This window comes from Mustela erminea, chromosome 20 (genome assembly GCF_009829155.1).
Source record: "Mustela erminea isolate mMusErm1 chromosome 20, mMusErm1.Pri, whole genome shotgun sequence".
NCBI lineage: Eukaryota > Metazoa > Chordata > Mammalia > Carnivora > Mustelidae > Mustela > Mustela erminea.
This window is the reverse complement of record NC_045633.1, coordinates 28,348,370-28,366,250: the sequence shown is the minus strand read 5'-3', so window position 1 is coordinate 28,366,250 and position 17,881 is coordinate 28,348,370. Positions and strand designations below refer to the sequence as shown.

General features: G+C 59.1%; 1 protein-coding gene and 1 pseudogene across 6 annotated transcripts in view; one reads left to right on the top strand and one right to left on the bottom strand.

Annotated features, from left to right (window-relative positions):
- TNRC18 (trinucleotide repeat containing 18) overlaps positions 1-17,881 on the top strand; it is a 79,771-nt gene that overhangs the window by 26,516 nt on the left and 35,374 nt on the right. For 3 of the 6 annotated variants that reach the window (XM_032328447.1, XM_032328452.1, XM_032328451.1), the window contains 9 exons: positions 5,004-5,106; positions 5,411-5,616; positions 6,052-6,198; positions 6,645-6,835; positions 8,176-8,605; positions 9,932-10,942; positions 15,865-16,040; positions 16,572-16,708; positions 16,934-17,062. In XM_032328447.1, the coding sequence (XP_032184338.1) occupies positions 5,004-5,106; positions 5,411-5,616; positions 6,052-6,198; positions 6,645-6,835; positions 8,176-8,605; positions 9,932-10,942; positions 15,865-16,040; positions 16,572-16,708; positions 16,934-17,062 (2,530 nt within the window). The remainder of the gene's footprint in view (positions 1-5,003; positions 5,107-5,410; positions 5,617-6,051; positions 6,199-6,644; positions 6,836-8,175; positions 8,606-9,931; positions 10,943-15,864; positions 16,041-16,571; positions 16,709-16,933; positions 17,063-17,881) is intronic. The other 3 variants (XM_032328448.1, XM_032328449.1, XM_032328450.1) reach the window with 3 other exon arrangements.
- On the bottom strand, positions 11,308-11,419 carry LOC116581554 (annotated as a pseudogene).

Genomic DNA, 17,881 nt, shown 5'->3' with positions numbered 1-17,881 from the left:
TCTTGGGTCCTTTCTCTGAAGGAATGGTCATGTGACATGGTATTTCACCCCTGTTGGGGACTCACAAGGGACATGTGTCTGTGGGGACCTGTGAGAGAGAGAGAGAGTGTTTGAGTATGTGTGAGAGAAAATGTATGTGTTTGAGAGAAGACCTATGAGAGTGCACCCGTGAACATGCGTGAGACGGTGTGCGAGTGCATGTGCGTGTGACAGTGTGACAGGGTATGTGTGTGTGTGAGAGAATGTGTGATGGTATGACATTGTGGGACTGAGAATTTGTGATGCTGTGACAGTATGTGTGACTGCGTACGACAGTAGCGGTCCGAGTGTGGGTATGAGTGTGTGAGAGAACTGTGTGTGAGACAGGGTGTGTGTGAGGGTGTGTGTGAGAAAGGCAGTGTGACTGTGGCAGGGCGTGTGACTGGCAGTGACTGTGGCAGCAGGAGACTGTAGTAGGAATGTGAGACAAATGTGTGTGACGTTATATGTGACCATGCGTGTGACTGAATGAGTGTGACCCTGACTGTGCGACTGTGTGTGAATGAATGTGTGAGTGTGACAGTGTGATAGTGTGAAAGTGACAACGTGTGTGATGTGACGGTGTGACAGTATGTGACAGCATGTGACAGTGCGTGTATGTGTAACAGTGTATGTGTGTGACACAATGTGGGGAGGGAGGGAGGAAGGCCTGATGGGCTTGGGATGAGTCGTTCAGGCGATGGTCTGTCACTGGCAGCCATTGAAAAGTAGGCAGCTGGATTCTTTCCCTTAACACAGTTCCCATCAGAAGTAGTGGTTTTTCCCAATACTGGCACACTTGGGGAAGGGCAGGAATTGGGGGCGCCCCAGCCGAGTGGGGGGTCGCCAGCCTGTGTCTCCTGGTCTCTTCTTACCTTCCCTGTCTCTTGCATTTTTGGAGAGAGCCTTCTGCTGGTCAGTGGGTTCAAAGCCGGTCTTTGCCTCATCAGGTGTGTGACCTTAACACAGGAGGCCCGAGCCTTCTGGGCCCTGGTGTCCGCACTGACCATGCAGCTGCTGGGCACACAGTAGGTGTGTCATAACCAGGCCTGCCTTTTCTTGGCACACGTTTAGCGTTTTGGGGTCTGAGAGCTTGTGACAGCACCTGTGAGTTCTAGATCTTTTGGAGAAATGCCCCTGGCGGCCCATACAGGCCCGGAGATGGGGTAAGGACAGGCATGACCTATGGCCATGAGCCCTAGGGACAGGTGCTACGTCCCCGGATACCCTACACAGCCACTGTCATTCAGCGGGTGGCCCCGGGAGAACCTGGTCGTTAGGTGGAACCAGCCCAGGCCCCCAGCAGCCCCTGGCAGGAGGATCTGTTGCTCTCTTGGCTTCCCCTTCAGGGAGAGGGGGCCCTGAGGAAGTGAAGGGAGTGGCCCAGGGTCCCTGGGCTGGAAGGGGCAGGCTGAGCTTGAACAAACCTTGGCCCAGGTTTATGGCTCCTATGTGTTCTTCTTGCCCGTTGGTGTCACCGCTGTGGTGGAGGTGATGGGGACTCTGGCAGGAGGGGCTGTGGGGGTGCGCCCGCGTCACCCCAGGCAGAGCTGGGGTCGTGTGGGTGTCAGCAGCAGTGATGGCCCCGGATCCTAGAGAGGGCTCGGTCAGCCTGAGCCAGCAGCAGCCGCACCACATCTGCCAGAGGGACACCGGGATGGGGTTGCCGTGGGAACCAGGCCTCAGTCCTGGCCTCTACTGGGAGTGGAGAGGCTGTGGCCTCGTCCTGGGCCCTGGGGCGGGGCTGCAAATGCGTGATAACAGCTGTGCTGCCGTGTCCCCAGCACCAGTGCCATGCAGCTCCTCAGCGGCCGGGAAGACACTCCGATGCCAGTCCCAGCCAGAGAAGCCGCCTTGTCAGTCCGGGGTATGACCTGGGCAGGTTGCTTGGCCTTCCTGTGCCTCAGTTTCCTAATCTAGAGTGGGTTGAGTTCTGGGACCCACGTCCTGGGTGGATGACCCCTGAGTGAGTGGATGCACAGAGAAGATCTAGGGTCCTTCTGGGCAGAGAAGGGCTGGGGTGAGGTTTGTGTTTCTGGGCCCTGCCCCACATGCCTGGCTCATGGAGGAGGAGCTGGTCTCCCACCAGCCTGGGACTCAGCGTGGAGGAGTGATTGGGCCCTCCGGTTCACTCTTCCTCTGGCTTCCCTCCCATCTTGAACAAAATCTAAACCACGTTCCCTTCCACAGCCTCCAGGACCCTGTAGGCTGTACCCACCTCTTCTGTTATCTCAACTCCAGGCACCTCTCTTGCTTAGAAGTCTCTCTAGCCACCATGGTCTCCTTGATGTTCTCTGGCACGCTTCTGCCCCAGGGCCTTTGTACTTGCTATTCCTGCTACATAGCTCGTTTTTTCTGTAGATATCTGTAGGGTTCCTTCTTTTTTTCCTCCCTTCCTCCCTCCCTCCCTTCTTTCTTTCCTTCCTTTCCTGCATATTTATTGAGTAGCTCCCTCTGTGCCAGGTGTTGTGTTGGGAAGAGGTACACAGCCAGGAGCGGGACTCCTTGAACCAGAGCAGTACATAGGGTTATGGAGGAAGCAGATGGCAAATCATCAGCAAGCAGGGTAGTAGCATAATTGTGGTCACTGATGGGAGGGAGACAAATAAGGGAGCTTCGTGGAGGAGAAATGGTCTGGGAGGGCTTCCTGGAGGAGGTGGCTTTTAAGCCGAGCTCTGACAGGAGAGCCTAAGCAGTCTTGGGGAAGGGCACTCTGGGTAGCAGGAATAGCATATGTGGCCCTGAGGTGACTGGAGTGCAGAAAGCCAAGGTCATAGCGGCATGGTTCTGTGGGGCTGGCGTTCTGCGGGAGGGACAGGTGTGAGTAAGGGCGGTAGAGGTGACAGGTTGACATGGGAGGAGGAGGGCAGATCTGTAGTACGGCCAAACCTGGGTAGTGTGGGCATGTCCTATTTCTTTAGAGACCGTCCGAATTTGGAGAGAGCTGCTCTGGGGCTCTGACTTGGGGTTGGTGGGTCCCCCAAGGTGGGTGGGGCTGCAGACAGGTTTTCGGTGGGAGGTAGGGCCAGAGATGGGAAGCCGCTGACACCCTGAGTGATTGGTGACAGCCACGGCAATGGAGAGGCATCAGGCCAGAGGACAAGGGACTTGGAGTCAGGATACCCTGCGGGCACTTGTCCCTTTCGGGGACTTCAGGAATTAGTGCAAAGCCTGTGCTTGAATCCAGGGTGGCCCAGGGGGTGGGAGGCCATCTCCTCTGGGAGAAGGAAGCTGGGCGCACATGCTGACTTCCTAGCCCAGCCACAGGCCTCTGGGTGGCCGTCCACATGTTGGCCCTGCCTGCAGCCCGGGCTTCCCTTCTGGCCCTCCCTACCTCGGGGGATCCCTGAACAGGGCCCCTTCCAGTCCTTAATGAAGTGGGCGAGTGGGCTCAGGCTCCCTTTGGATACGGGAGCCACATTGATTGACGCTGGAGGCAAGGGGCACCCTGGCTGGGTCTCAGCCCAACCTGGCTGTGGCACTGCGTTCCCACGGAGGGCCTCTCCCCTCCCTGCCTGGGGCCGGGAGGGGTTGCTGTGACGTTGAGCTGGCATACACGGCATCTGCTCAGTGCCTTTGCTGACCATGGCCTTGCTGAATGGTTGAGCAGGTGGCCAGGGATGTACCTCGGTCTCCCCCAGGGGCAGGCTGTGAAGCCACAGTCTCCCTTGTCCGCCCGCACTCCTGCCAGGCTGCCGGATGCCCTCGTTGGCACTGACCCGCCAAATGCTCCCTGTGCTCCCCTGTTGTCCCCGCCCACCTCCGGCATTTGCGGTGCTTTTACTGTCCCAGTGTCTCTAGCTGCCTCTGGGTCCCGTTCTTTCCCCAGTGCTAGGCTGCTGGCTCTCCCTCTGTGCACTTGGTCCATGGGCACATGGGCTTGGGTCTCTGGCGTGCTCTCTCAGGGCTCTTGCCCTTGGTCTTGGGGCTGGCAGGCTCCGGCCTTCCCCAGAGGATGGGGAGATGCTCTGGCACACCTGAACCTCTCCTGGGGGCTCTGTTCTTTGCAAGCTCCTGGTTTTGGGGGTACGGGGGGGACTAAAGAGGAGATGGCAGCATTCCTAGTGAGGTTCTTTCCCACGAGGGTGGGGGCTGCTGCTGGAGCAGTGACACCTGCGTGCTGGGGGGACTGGGAGCGGCCTCCTCCCCGAGCATGAATCCCAGCCCCAGTGGGTTTCTCTTTTGACGAAAGTCTCTGGGGCTTTCTGTGTGGTCTCTTGCTGCCTCCCATGCCCTAGTGTGCCCTGGACTGCCACATGTGAGTTCCCACTCGTGGTGTAGAAAACGCCTAGGAGGAGGGGCTGGGACAGAGTGGGAGGAAGGTGGCAGGCCGAGGAGGGACAGAGGAGACGGTGGGGGCCCTCCATGGGGTCCTGCCCCGCCCCACCCCCCCTTCGATTAACTGGCTGAGTGCCAGGCTGGACTTGGGGACCTGCCTTCTCTGCTCTGAGGGGTCTCTGGGGGCCGGGCAGCTCATGGGAGGTGTGGTGGTACTAGCCTGGGTGGGTGGCGGGTGCTGGGCAAGGGCGGGGACAGGGGAGCCCCAGTGGCAGCTCCTGCATTTTCTGCTCACTCCCATGTGGATCATCTTGTCTCTGGTTTTATTCTCCTGTCTCGGTTTTAGAAAGATGAGCTGCATGTCTGCAGCAGCCAGCACCCCGTGAGGCTTGAGGGTGGTGGCGGATTCCCGGGGACCTGGGTCTGGCTGTGCTGCTTTTTTGGCTTGAGGTCCTCCCTCCAATCCTACCCATCCCGCCCCCAGATTCTGCCCTCCCAGCCCCAAAGTAGCAGAGCTGCGACAGTGAATGTACTTGGCCTTCTCGCGGGATCCGTCTTAACAGCATGCTGGGCGGCTCCCCGTGGGAGTGCGAGTTATAGACGGGCCCTCCGTGGGGTGTGGAAGGGCCTGGCACCAAGGACATCTGGCCGGGAGGGGGGCTCGCTGGGGCCCTGGACTGGGGTCACCACCTGTCTACTCCCCTCAGGGCACAGCCGAGCCGATGGTGACTGTGGGGATGAGAGGACCAGGCACCGGGAGGAGCGGCTGTTGGGGGCGCGGCTGGACCGAGACCAGGAGAAGCTCCTCAGGTGAGGGCTTGGGGGCTGCCCAGGGGCCGGGACGCAGGACCCTAGTGGGTGTGGCCTCTTGTCTTGGGAGCTGGAGCTATCCTGGCCCATGACCCGGATCCTAGGCCAGATGGCCCCACAGTCCCTCTCCAGAGAGTGTGTGTCCCCCCTCCTGGGGGAGGCCCTGGGGAGCCATTCTTTTCTGAGCCAGAGCTGGTTCCTCTTCATGCTGGGTGTCCGCTGGGTATTCGGGGGGATAACCGTCCTCTCCCCCATCCCCTCCCCAGGCCCACGGGGCTGTTGCCAATGCCTGTTTCCCTTTCAGAGAAAGCAAGGAGCTGGCTGACCTGGCCCGCTTGCACCCCACCAGCTGTGCTGCTAATGGCCTGAACCCTAACCTCATGGTGACCGGTGGCCCATCGCTGGCAGGCTCCGGGCGCTGGTCCGCCGACCCCGCAGCCCACCTGGGCACTCATCCCTGGCTGCCCCGCTCGGGTAGCACGTCCATGTGGCTCGCCGGGCACCCCTACGGTGGGTGTGGGGTGCGCGAGTTCCCCTTATCTGGTGCTTGAGGATAGAGTGGGCCCCACATGTTCTTGCCTGGAGCCCAGGGCTGGTGCCGGGGCATGACTGTGGGTGGAGGGGAGTTGCTCGTGGGACCCACGCCCAGAGCGGCCTCCTGTCTTCTGTGGCCAGGGCCTGGGCCTCGCTTCCTCTCCCTGCACTGGAGCTGCCTCATGAGTCCGAGGAAGGCGGTCACTAAGACACCCGCCTTGTGGGGGTCTCTCTGCTGAGCCCATTAGGAGCTGGTGCCCAGGGGTGGGTGGCTGTGGACATGCTTGCAGCCTGTCACAACTCAGCTTCCTGCCTGGAGGCCCCAGGAGGTGGGAGTCTGGGGAGCAGACAGCAAGGGGGTGGGCCTGACCCCCTGGCTCTTGGCCTTGACTCGGTTCTGGGTCCTCCTAGGCTTGGGCCCACCTCCTCTGCACCAGGGCATGGCGCCCGCCTTCCCGCCTGGCCTGGGGGGCTCCCTGCCATCAGCTTACCAGTTCGTGAGGGACCCCCAGTCAGGCCAGCTGGTGGTCATTCCCAGCGACCACCTGCCTCACTTTGGTAAGTGGTGGCCTTTGGGTGGAGGGCTCATGGGTAGGAGGCAGACCGGGGCTTCGAGGATGTTCTGATGTCCATGGTTTCCCCGTGTCATAAATCCATAGGCATCTTTGTTTTAATGTTCTACCCAGAACCAAAGCAGGTTTTCCTTTCTGGGGCCTGCACACCCCTCCCCCCTGGCCCTGGTGCCTCCCATCCCTCAGGAGTCAGCTTGGCAGACCACTGGGTGTGGTGGGGAGGAAGCGATTGGAGACCCCCTGTTGGCATGCTCCTGCCGTAAGAGTCCCTGGACATCCCATCTGGGGTGTGGATGGAGCGCTTGGGCCTGGGCCCTGGGCCAGGGAGGCGGGTGCAGAGGGAGGCTCCGGGTCAGCCCTGCCCCGCCTCCAGAGGGGGCGGCCGGGGGCGCTGGGGGGCGGATGCAGCCTCACTGTGCGTCCTGCCCCTAGCGGAGCTGATGGAGCGGGCCGCGGCGCCCCCGCTCTGGGCTGCCCTGTACCCGCCGGGCCGCGGCCCCCTGCACCACGCCCAGCAGCTGCAGCTCTTCTCCCAGCAGCGCTTCCTGCGGCAGCAGGAGCTCCTGTACCTGCAGCAGCAGGCGGCCCAGGCCCTGGAACTGCAGAGGAGCGCCCAGCTCGTGGTGAGTTGGGGGGAGGGGTGGTGACGGGGCGGGGAGCCCGCCGCAGCCCCCCAGGGATCGAGAGGCAGATGGCTCCACAGGCAGGAGCTCAGCAGTTAAGAGCTGTGAGGGAGAAAAGAGGGCAGGGGCTGGTGGTCAGGGAGGGCCACCTGGAGGAGGAGGAAGCGTCAGCCCACAGACCCGAAGGAGTTGACCATGGACAAGCCCTTCAGGCACAGGGAACAACGTGAGCAAGGCCCAGAGGTGGATGGAGACTGGCAGGGTACAGGGTGCAGCAGGGAAACTGAGGCAGGCGAGGCAGCCTGCTGGACTGGGGAAGTTTGCATTGGATGCTGTTTTCTGAGCCCAGGCTGACCACCTCCTTGAGTTCCCCCGGCCGGGCTGCCAGCTCCATGGTCCTGGCTCCCTTCTCAGGCCAGGGCTGGCCTCTGACCACCATGTTGACTGATCGCAAGAGCTGGGAGACGAGGGGTTCCCCACGTGGGTGGGCTCCCAAAAGTCCACAGCCCTCCTGCCGCCTCCTGCCTCCTTCCAGGACATCTGTCCTCTGCTTGGCCTGTCCCTTTTCCTTCAGGCAGTGGCCACTCCAGGGAAGTCCACCGAGGTGGCCCAAGCAGCAGGCAGGGCAGTGGACAGGGCCAGGGCCTGGGGTTTGGCCCTCAGCTCTGGCGTATCGGGCTCTGTGACCTTGAGTAAATGATTTAATGTCTCCGGGCTTAGGTTTCCTCCTCTGGAGAGTACTAGTAACTCTGCGTCATCAGGATTATCAGTGAGATTTAATAATCAGGAGAGTGGCTGGTGCTGAGAGCATTTCTTCCCAGTATGTTTTCTGTGACTGCCTGGCTCCCTGCCCCCCTCACCTCCCCCATGAGCACTGGCTGTCCTTCCATTGCCTCAAAGAGCATCAAATGCAGGAAGAGACCCCCCCCCCCCCCGCCACCACAGGCATTTTGAGACCCAAAGGTGATAAGGCAGGAGCGTACTCAGTAGGTAGTGAGTTCCCGTGAGGGTAGCTGTTCTAATGCCATCAAAGTGTGGGGAGTGGGGTGTCTCCTTTAACATCAGGAGCCTCATGCCTCCGCCCTGCCCTCCTTGTCCTGACAGCAGGTTCCCAGCAGGGCCAGGCTGGAGGCGCCACCCCCCTCCCCGCCCCAGCCCTGTCTGGGGTTCCACAAGGAACGCTGTGCTTGTTACACGCGAGTCAGGATGGAATGTCCATAGCAGGCTGGGAGGGTGGGCAGCCTGCACCCTGGACCCCGCTTGAGGGGCCCCCGGGGATTGGGGAGGTGCTGGGTGATGCCTCCTGCTGTGCTCACCCTGCGTGCCGGCCGCCTCCCCAGCAGGAACGGCTGAAAGCCCAGGAACATCGGGTGGAGATGGAGGAGAAGGTGAGCAAGCGGAGCCTGGAGGCTGCAGGCAAGGCCGGCCTGGCTGCCCCAGGCCCCGGACTGCTGCCTCGGAAGCCCCCCGGCCTGGCTGCTGGCCCCACGGGCACCTACGGCAAGGCCATGAGCCCGCCACCATCTCCCCGCGCTTCCCCTGTGGCTGCCCTGAAGGCCAAGGTCATCCAGAAACTGGAGGATGTGTCCAAGGCACCCACCTATGCCTACCCCGCCACGCCCAGCTCCCACCCCAGCAGCCCGCCGCCCGCCTCCCCGCCGCCCACTCCTGGCATCACCCGCAAGGAGGAGGCGCCTGAGAATGTCGTGGAGAAGAAGGACTTGGAGTTGGAGAAGGAAGCCCCCAGCCCCTTCCAGGCCTTGTTCTCGGGTAGGAGTGAGGCTCAGACCCCCCGGGGGCCGCGTGCTGCTCAGACTGGAGGGGGCTCGGGTTCTGGCAGAGCTGACCCCCGCCGCCAGTCCATGTACCCTCCATGGGTCCGGCCCTTCCTTCCTTCCTCTGTCTGCCGGGTGCCTGCCCTGTGCCAGGTCTGCTCCCAGGCTCTGGAATGAACGCATGAGCATGGGGGACTTGGCCTTTCTCGGGCCCCACTTCGGGAGCACAGTTACGTTCGAACCTACCATGGGACGCCTGGGTGGCTCCATCTGTAAGGTGTCTGACCCTTGATCTCGGGGTCATGAGTTCAGGCCCCATGGTGGGTTCCACGGCGGGTTCCACAGTGGGCAGAGAAGCTATGGTATAAAAAAACAAAACAAAAAACCCAACTGTTTCCGAAGGACTCATTCTGAGGATCAAGCGAAGCTTAGAACTGTAAGGCACACTGTGGCTGGCCCACGGGAGCTGCTGAGTGGGCACAGTGAGAACAGTAGCATGGGGATCTCCATTCTGGGGGTGCCCCCCCCCCCCCCCGCTGTCAGCACAGTGTTCTTCCCCACCCTGGCCTGGGTCAGTGGGACGTGCAGCGGTGGCCTGAATGGCATGCCTCCTCCCTGGTGGCCCTTACGAGTGTGAGAGCATGGCCGGGAGGATGTGAGTTCAAGTTCAGATTCTGGCACCAGAATGCTGTGTGACCTTGGGGCAGGTGGCTGCCCCTCTCTGGGGAGATTGCTCATGTCTGGCACAGAGTACGTGCCTGGGCCCCGGGAGGTGCTGTGTGCACCCATCTCCCCCTGGTCAGCCCACGGAGCACTGTGGAGATCCGCCTGCAGACCGTCCTGTTCTTGGAGAGGACGCTTCGATGGGGGAAGCGTAGAGTAGGAAGGTCGGGGGGAGGGCAACACTGCAACAACCTGGGTGCCCCAGCTCTGCTCTAACGGGATGGGGCGGGAATGGTGGACTGGAGATGCCCTGGGTGGGTGAGGACCATGGGCGGTCTGCTGAGTGTTCGCTTCTGGGCTAGCCTCGTGCTGGATCCTGTGGGGTTAGGGCTGGGGAGAGAAAGCAAGCCGATGATGATTTCTGCTTCTGAGACCTGAAGCCCCTTGGGGACAGGATGGTGGCTGACTTTTCTCTCTCTGGTCTGGACATGCCGATGTCCCCAGATGCTGCCGGGAAGAGGTCACAGCTCCGTAGGCTGGCCGGGACAGGAGGGTGGCCACAGGGTCTCTGTCTTGGCTGGTGGGTGGATGTGCGTGAGGACATGAGGGATGTCAGATGTGACAGAGCGCCACTGCTGACTCTCCATGTCCTCGGCAGATATCCCACCCAGGTACCCGTTTCAAACCCTGCCGCCGCACTACGGGAGGCCCTACCCGTTCCTGCTGCAGCCCACAGCGGCCTCCGACGCTGACGGCCGGGCCCCCGATGTGCCGCTCCCGGCCGATGGGCCCGAGCGCCTGGCGCTGTCGCCTGAAGACAAGCCTATCCGCTTGTCCCCCTCCAAGATCCCAGAGCCTCTGCGCGAGGGCCCCGACGAAGAGCCGCTGGTAGAACGGGAGGTGAAGGCCGAGGTGGAAGACGTGGACGACGGCCCTGCAGAGGTGCCCTCCTTGGAGTCTCCCCTGACATTGGCTCCCGAGGAAGCCCTGGCAGCCCCAAGCCCCGTGGCTGGCTGTGGAAGTGGTCTGTTGGAGGCCCAGGCGCTGAGCGCCAGCGGGCAGGGGGGCATGGAGCCCCCCGGGGGCCCGGACTTCACGGAGGGGGCCGAAGCGCGGGTCGATTCCCCAGGCCGGACAGAACCGTGCACAGCCGCCCCGGACCTGGGGGTGCGAGTGACGCCAGAGACACTGGTCGAGGCCAAGGAGGAGCCCGTGGAGGTGCCCGTCGATATGCCCATGGCTGTGTCCATGGCAGAGGCGGTGCCTGAGGAGGCCCTAGCACAGGCAGCCCCGAGCGAGCCCCGGCCCAGCCTGGAGTTGGCAGACTGTGACATGCCCGCCGGGGACGGGGAGTGCCTGAGTCTGGAGGCCAGGGAGGCCGCACCTGTGCCCAGCGGCTCCTGCTTCCTGGAGGAAGAAGGCTCCGACCAGTTTCTGCCCGGCCTGGAGGACCCACTGGCTGGTATGAACGCTCTGGCGGCGGCTGCGGAACTGCCCCAGGCCAGGCCTCTGCCCTCCCCGGGCCCCAGCACCCAGGCCCTGGAGAAGCTGGAGGCAGCACAGAGCCTGGTCCTGGAGCAGAGTTTCTTGCACGGGATCACCCTGCTGAGCGAGATCGCCGAGCTGGAGCTGGAGAAGAGGAGCCAGGAGGTGGGAGGTGAGCCACAAGGTGTGCTTGGTTTCTGGGGCTTTTTTTTTTTTTTTTTTTTACATTTTTAAGTTCTTTTGTAAGAATTTAACAATTTTGAAAATCCTCAGGAAATGGCTTATTTGTGTCTGGTTTTTATTTTTTTTAAGTGGAGGCAAAATCCACATAATGAAATTGGCCATTTCAGTTGGTTACAGGTCAGTAGTGTTCCAAGCGCCTTCATGTTACCATGCAGCCGGATCTACGGGTTTCTTAGTGATGACATTTCTCCTTGTTCTGTCAGTGCTGGGTTTTTTACTGGCACCATTCTTGGTGTTGTAGGGGACAGGAACTCTCCTTTGAACTTAGAAAATGGTGGGGTAAATTGATTGGCTCTTGGAACCTAAGTACAGTGGTAATTAGTAAGTTTCAGCTATGGCTGGATCTGGGTGTTTCAATTAGCAATAATCGCGCCTCGGATAAACCTCATTGGCTACGATACTGCCACTGCGCAAAACTTGGATCTGGGCGTCTCAAGTCATCAGGAGTTTCTTTCCCAATATACCCCTTCCCCATCTCTCTATCCAGCTGCTCCATTTTCCTGTCTGTTGGCCTCATTCACAGCAGGCCCACTGCCCCCATGGGGGTCACCAGCACTTCCTTGCAGGCCTACAGGCCTACCTGATTCTGCAGACTCTAAAAAGAGGCCACCGCTTTCTTGGGTACCTCTGGCAAATGAACTTTGATTCATTCTCATTGGCTCCCTGGGGTTCATGCTCTCTGCAGAAGCAAACTGTGGCTGGGGAGCTGGGAAGGAACAGGCTGATTGTTCACTGCCCCTCACGGGGCTCTCCCTTCTGGAGGGCAAGGGAGGGTAGCCCTCAGAAGGAAACAGGTACTGTCAGCAGAAGGGCAGTGAATTCTGGGCTAGGCACAAACCCACTGGTGTTCAACACAGAAACTCAGGGCGTTCCAAGAAATGTGTACAGAAGGAGCTGTGGGCCAGGCGAGCCTCACCACCCCACGCTCGGCCCAGAACTGGCATGAAGGAGGGAAGGGCCCAGGCGACAGCTGTCAGGGTGGTAATGTGTTGCTAGTGTTTTGGTGCATTTTTTCTAGAACTTTTTCTGTACACACACCACTTCTAAAATTAAGATCATTTTGTAAACAATGTTCTGTGAGCCGCCCTTTTCACTTAGCATATCTCTATGAAATATTTTTCAGAGCTGTGTGTCTTGACAATTTTTTTTAGGGACAGTCAAGTTTTCTAGCTCGTGGAGGGCCCAACCTTCAGTAACCTAGTCCTAGATGGTACTGCCCTTTGTTTTGTTTTGTTTTGTTTTGCTGTTGTACGTAATATGATGGTTATGCCTGAAGAAAAATCCTTGGCCGTCCCTCTGATTTTCTTGGGGGTCTGTTCCCCGGGAAAATTGCTAGGTCAGAACCAAGGCCACATTTTCAAGGCCTGTTCATTGCCATGGTCCTGTGGCCCCCTGGAAGCCTGGACGGGTGCCACCCACTCCCCCACAGGGGTCTGTTGTTTGGTTCTTCTTTTTTTTTTTTAAAGATTTTATTTATTTATTCGACAGACAAAGAGCACAAGTAGGCAGAGAGGCAGGCAGAGAGAGGAGGAAGCAGGCTCCACGGGGCTCAATCCCAGGACTCGGGGATCATGACCTGAGCCGAAAGCAGAGGCTTTAACCCACTGAGCCACCCAGGTCCACTGTTGTTGGGTTCTTGTTGTCGAAAAGTTCGGTTCTTGTTGTCGAAAAGTTCATGACTTCTTTTTTCTCGTTTAAATAGTTCCATACAAAAAATTATTTTTCAGAAGAAAATGAAAATCCTCTTGGAGTCCTGCCAGCAGGTGCTGGGTTTTCAGTGGGGGCCGCAGAGGGCCCAGCTGGGAAGGAGGGGCTGAAGATGGGTTGCCTGGTTTGGGGACTGCTGCCCATCGTTGCTCCTTTGCACGCCCCTGCCTCATTTTCTGTTTGGGAGTCCTACTTGCCCTCACTTAACTGTGTGCCGGCACGGTTTTTAGACAAGGCTGTCCATGTGCAGCCCTTGGCATTATTGGGTCGTGACAGGCAGTAATAGGTGGCCACAGTGGGAAGGGGACACGGTGGAGGCGAGAAGGCCAGGGATCCTATTCTTGATTAAAGTGACCCGAGGAAGGTCAGGGAAGAACTCTTCTGGGGGAAACATTCCAGGCTGACAGAACAGTAGGTGCAAAGGCCCTGAGGTGAATGGTGGGTGTGGCTCTGTGTGTGGCACATTGGAACCGAAGCCAGGAGGCTGGGAGTAGAGTGGAGTGGAAGGAGGAAAGTGGTGGCCACAAGGAGCTTGGCGGGTTGGGCAGGGGATGGGGTCCCCGGGCCCTCCTGGAAGAGGGTTTGGAGTTCCAGTGATAGGATCAGATTTCAGTAGGGTCATTTGGGGGCTGTGTGCATAATCGATGCTGAGACAGAGGGTGGATGCAGGGAGACCCAGGAGGAGGCTCCAGGCCCTGGGGGTGGGGCGGGGCAGGTGGAGGCGAGGAGCGGGAGGATTCTGAGTGGAAGTTAAGGTGCAGCCAGTGGGCTTTTGCCAGACTCTGGGTGGGTGTAAGAGCAAGTCCAAGGTTCCTGGCCTGACCTGTGGAAGAGCACTTTTCAGGAGGTGGGGAGTTGGGGATTGGCGGGGGGAGACTTTGTGACCTGCAGGTGGTTTCTGCTGAGGAGGTGTGGTCCAGGGCTGGCTGGGTGGCCCTGGGCTGGATCTGTGGCCCTGGGCTGGCTAGTGCACTTGGGAGGTGCTGGTGTGTAGGGGTTGTGTGTGCTGAAGGTTCTGGTAGCCCTTTTCTCTTCCCAGCAGCTGCTGACAGGATACAGAGCATCAGTCCTCCACAAAAGGCCCCAGGTGGCACTTAGAGCTTCCCCATGGCCCATGGGTCACATCCGTGCTGGGACCTCCACAAGGCTGGTGTGTTGGTTAGCTGGGGCTGCTGTCACAGACACCACAGACTGAGGGACTCAGAGATCAGAAACGTGTTGTCTCCTAGTTGGGTGAGGGGGCGAAGTTCTAGACCGGGGGCGAGCAGGGCTGGGTCCTGTGGAGGTCTCTCCTGTGTCCTCTCCTGGTTGCCCCTTTGTGCCTGTGTCCAGAGTTCCCTTTCCCTTAGGGACACAGTCCTCCTGGATTAGGGTTCCTCTAATAATTTGACTTTAGCTTGATTTCCTCTTTAGAGGTTCTCAAAATAAGGTCACTTTCTGAGGTCCTGGGGTCAGGACTTCGGCGTGTGGATTTGGCAGGGGACACAACACAGTTCATCCTGTAGCAGCTGGCCTAGGGTCATCCCGGCTTCCCTGGGCTGTCAGTCGTGAGAGCCCCAGCAGGACTGGTTTGGAGGGCGAAGGAGGAGACAAAGGTGCACCTTGGTCCCCTCCTCTGTAACGGGGTGGCCCTCTCCTGCCTTACCCAGCAGCTGACTCTGATGGCTTGGAGGACCTTGTGAGCTGACGGGGTTCACTGGGTTGCTGCCTCAGTTTCTGCAAGGATATGGAAGAGCAGAACCCGTGGCTCTTAGTCGGTGGTGACACTCCTGGTTGTCACTGCTCGGGGGAGTACTGCTGACATCTAGTGGGCAAAGGCAGGAGATGCCACTGCAGCAACTGTAGCGCATGCCCAGGACAGCCACAACTTTGGGGTGGGGGGGCCGAGGAGGAGCTGAGCCAACTTGGATGGCGCCAAGGTCGAGAAGCCCTGAGCCACGCGAGAAAAGTCACTGATGTTGATTTTATGGAGCTATACACATCGGTAGTAAAGAATATACTTTTTTCTTTGGTGCACGTGAAAAACTAGCACCTCAGGTACACTCACAAAACCCGATCACACGTTAGATCACTGAGAAAACACCAGTTTAAAAAAAAGAAAAAGAAAGAAAACTTCTTTAACTTTGGGAAAGACTGGAGGGGAGATGACCTCCCATGAGCCACTGCTGAGATGCTGGGTTGGTGCGCCCTTTCTGGAGGTGGCTGGAATATTTGTCAGAGAAATGTACATACCTCGATTATGTTACTCACACAGGTGGGAATTCTCCTAGAACACACATGTCCTGACTGTGTGCCTATCCACCCACTACCAAAAAAAAATTTAGAAATGACTAAAATGTCCTATTAGTAGAGAGTTAGTTATTTAGATTGATTAAATCTCCGCAGTGCCAGAGAATTTTAGGCACCTGTTACGGGGTCTGGCCATGTAAAGTTGCTGTTATTATGGTCTCTTTGATCTGCAGAGGTGTCAGTGTTGTAAGTTTCAGGTTCATAACATGTGGTAGACATTCGTTTTGCCATGCTGAGTAGAGAGGTGAGGTGTTCTTCCGTGTTTATAAAGGATGCCCACGGACATTGCTTGTGTTCGAATACAGGCTCATGTTTCTGGTGTCTTCTACCAGAACGTTTCGTTTCCTTCGGCACTTCTGGTGGCAGGGGCAACTCTCTTGGGGAGGGGAAGATGTTCTTTCTTCACCCCTTTCTGCCAGGTTTGTGTTTCTTGTGTTCTCATATTAGTTTTACAGTTTATAAAACTTAACTTGGGCTCCTGTTTTTCTGGAAGTGAAAAGCGTGCATATTCGTCATGGAAAATGTAAAGGGCAGATAAGTGGAAAGAGGCACACTCCAGAAAGTACCTCTGCCGGCACTTGGCCACTCGGCTACTTTGTGTAGCAGTGGACATTTGGAACGGGGTCATGCTGTGTGCTCCCCAACTCTCGCTCGTTCTCATTTAGCACCATGCACCATTTCTTGCTTCTTGGAAAGGCTGCGGTGTAGTCAGCATCCTTGGGGCCACCATGTGGCCTTAGGCAAGCCCTGAGCTGGTCCTGGGCCTCATTCTCCTCCCTCTTTGGGGTCGGACTGGCTGCCGAGTCCAGGATTCCTGCCCCCAGGGCAGGCATAGACGCATGGGCTCACCTGCCTCCCAATGTGCAGGTGCAGAGCGGGGCCCAGCGGTGCGGCCCTCGCTGGAGAGCCTGCTGGCAGCCAGCAGCCACATGCTGAAGGAGGTGTTGGACAGCCCCTTCGTGGACCCACTTAAGAACCTGCGGCTTCCGCGGGAGCTGAACCCCAACAAGAAGTACAGCTGGATGCAGAAGAAGGAGGAACGGGTGAGGTGTCCCGGACCTGTTTTTGCCTGCCTGTGGGCTCTGGGGTGGATCCCCCAGAGATTCCATCTTGCTGGGGACATGGCTGGCTTTGGAGTTGGAAGGGCCTGATCTGAGTCCAGCTTCTGCCACTGACTTGCTGTGCAGTCCTGGGCGAACTCTTTTCCCTTTCTGGGTCTCAGTTTATCCGTGGGACAATGGGCGACTGCCTGATGGGTTGGGAAGAGCAGCCCTGGCTGTGCCCCTCGCTGCCTGTGGGCCCCGGGCAAGCACCTCACGTTTCTGAGCCTGCATCTATAAATGATGGGTAATGCGACAGGCCATGCTGCTTAAGCAGCTGTCCGGGGCCACACAGCCCTTGCTCAGTCCTTTGGACTTGGGTTTTGATCCCTATTCTGCGTTCTGCCCACGGCCTTGGCTAATAAATGGCAGAGACGGGGTTCGAGCTAGGGCCCCGTCACCATCAAGCCTCGCCACTCCTGCGGGTGGTAGGAGCTGGTGGGTGTCGGCGTTCTCACCCCGCTCTCCCCGCAGATGTATGCCATGAAGTCGTCCTTGGAAAGCATGGATGCCATGGAGCTGGACTTCCGGATGCGGCTGGCCGAGGTCCAGCGGCGGTACAAGGAGAAGCAGCGAGAGCTGGTGAAGCTGCAGAGACGCCGCGACCCCGAGTGAGTGTGCCCCCAGCCGCATCCCACGGCCCCGGCCGGCCCGGTGACAAGGCCGCAGCAGGCGGAGGCCTGCTTGGGCTCTCATAGGCGTTGGCGCTCAGTAGGTTGGCTGTGGTAGGCCATTAGAGGTGTGTGTGGACCTGAGTGACGTGTGCGTATCGTGTGTCCTCCTCCGCGCCCCCTCTACCCCCCAGGTTCACAGCCAAGCGTGTGATTCTTTTTAAGGGACAGGCGCGAGGAACCCCATAGAAGCTTGGCACGCAGAGGCCCTGGCAGGCCGAGGAAACGGACCCACGCCCTGAGCGCCCTGTCGCCCCCCCGCAAGAGAGGGAAGAGCCGCAACAGTAGCGGAAAGTAAGGCTGGCCCCTCGGTGGGTCGGGAACTGGCATAGAGCTCGGAGGGGAGGAGCACAGGCCCGCATAGGGCCTGCGTCTGGGCACCGGGGACCTCGAGTCCCTCGGACTCTGACCCGCCTGGTTGGTAGCTCTCAGGGAGCACAGTGTGCGCTGCCCGGGCCAGGAGGGTGAGCCAGGCGAGTGGCGAATGGACAGGCAGACTCATCCCCCTAGCAGTGAATGGCAGATGAGCCCAGGGAGAGAGGTGTCCGTGCTGTCAGCCAAGCCCTTCCCCCACCTTCCTGCCACACCTGCTTCCTTCAAGGTTAGGGACGAATTCCTGCCCTTCTCCACGTACCTCCTCCCTACGGGGGGATTCGCTGAACTTTCAGCCCCGCCAGGACTGGCTCTGACTTGTGCTGTCACTTGGTTCCTTGTGTGACTGACAGTGTTATTCCTGTCCTCCTGGCCTGACCCGTTGGCTTGTTGCACCTGAGCCTGTGACCCAGGGGTGCTCCTTTGTGTGTTCCTTGAGTGGTAGCAGAAACTGCGTGTGGCACCTCTGGAGGTTTTCTTGAACGGTGGCTGGAATGAGAGCTCTTCCTCCGGGCTGGGCTGGGGAGTGATGCTCCGATCTTCTGGGTGTCGGGAGTAGCATGAGCCGAATGAGGCCCATCAGAGCAGCGGGGTTGGAATGCACCTCGGCCTGGGTTATTGGGGCAGGGCAGACACTAGGCAGCCTGGTGCTTGGCTTGAGGAAGCAGAGGGGGCCGCAGGGTGGCTTCCGAAGGCACAGGAGAGGCAGTGGGTTGGCCATGGGTCTTGGCAGAAGACCTC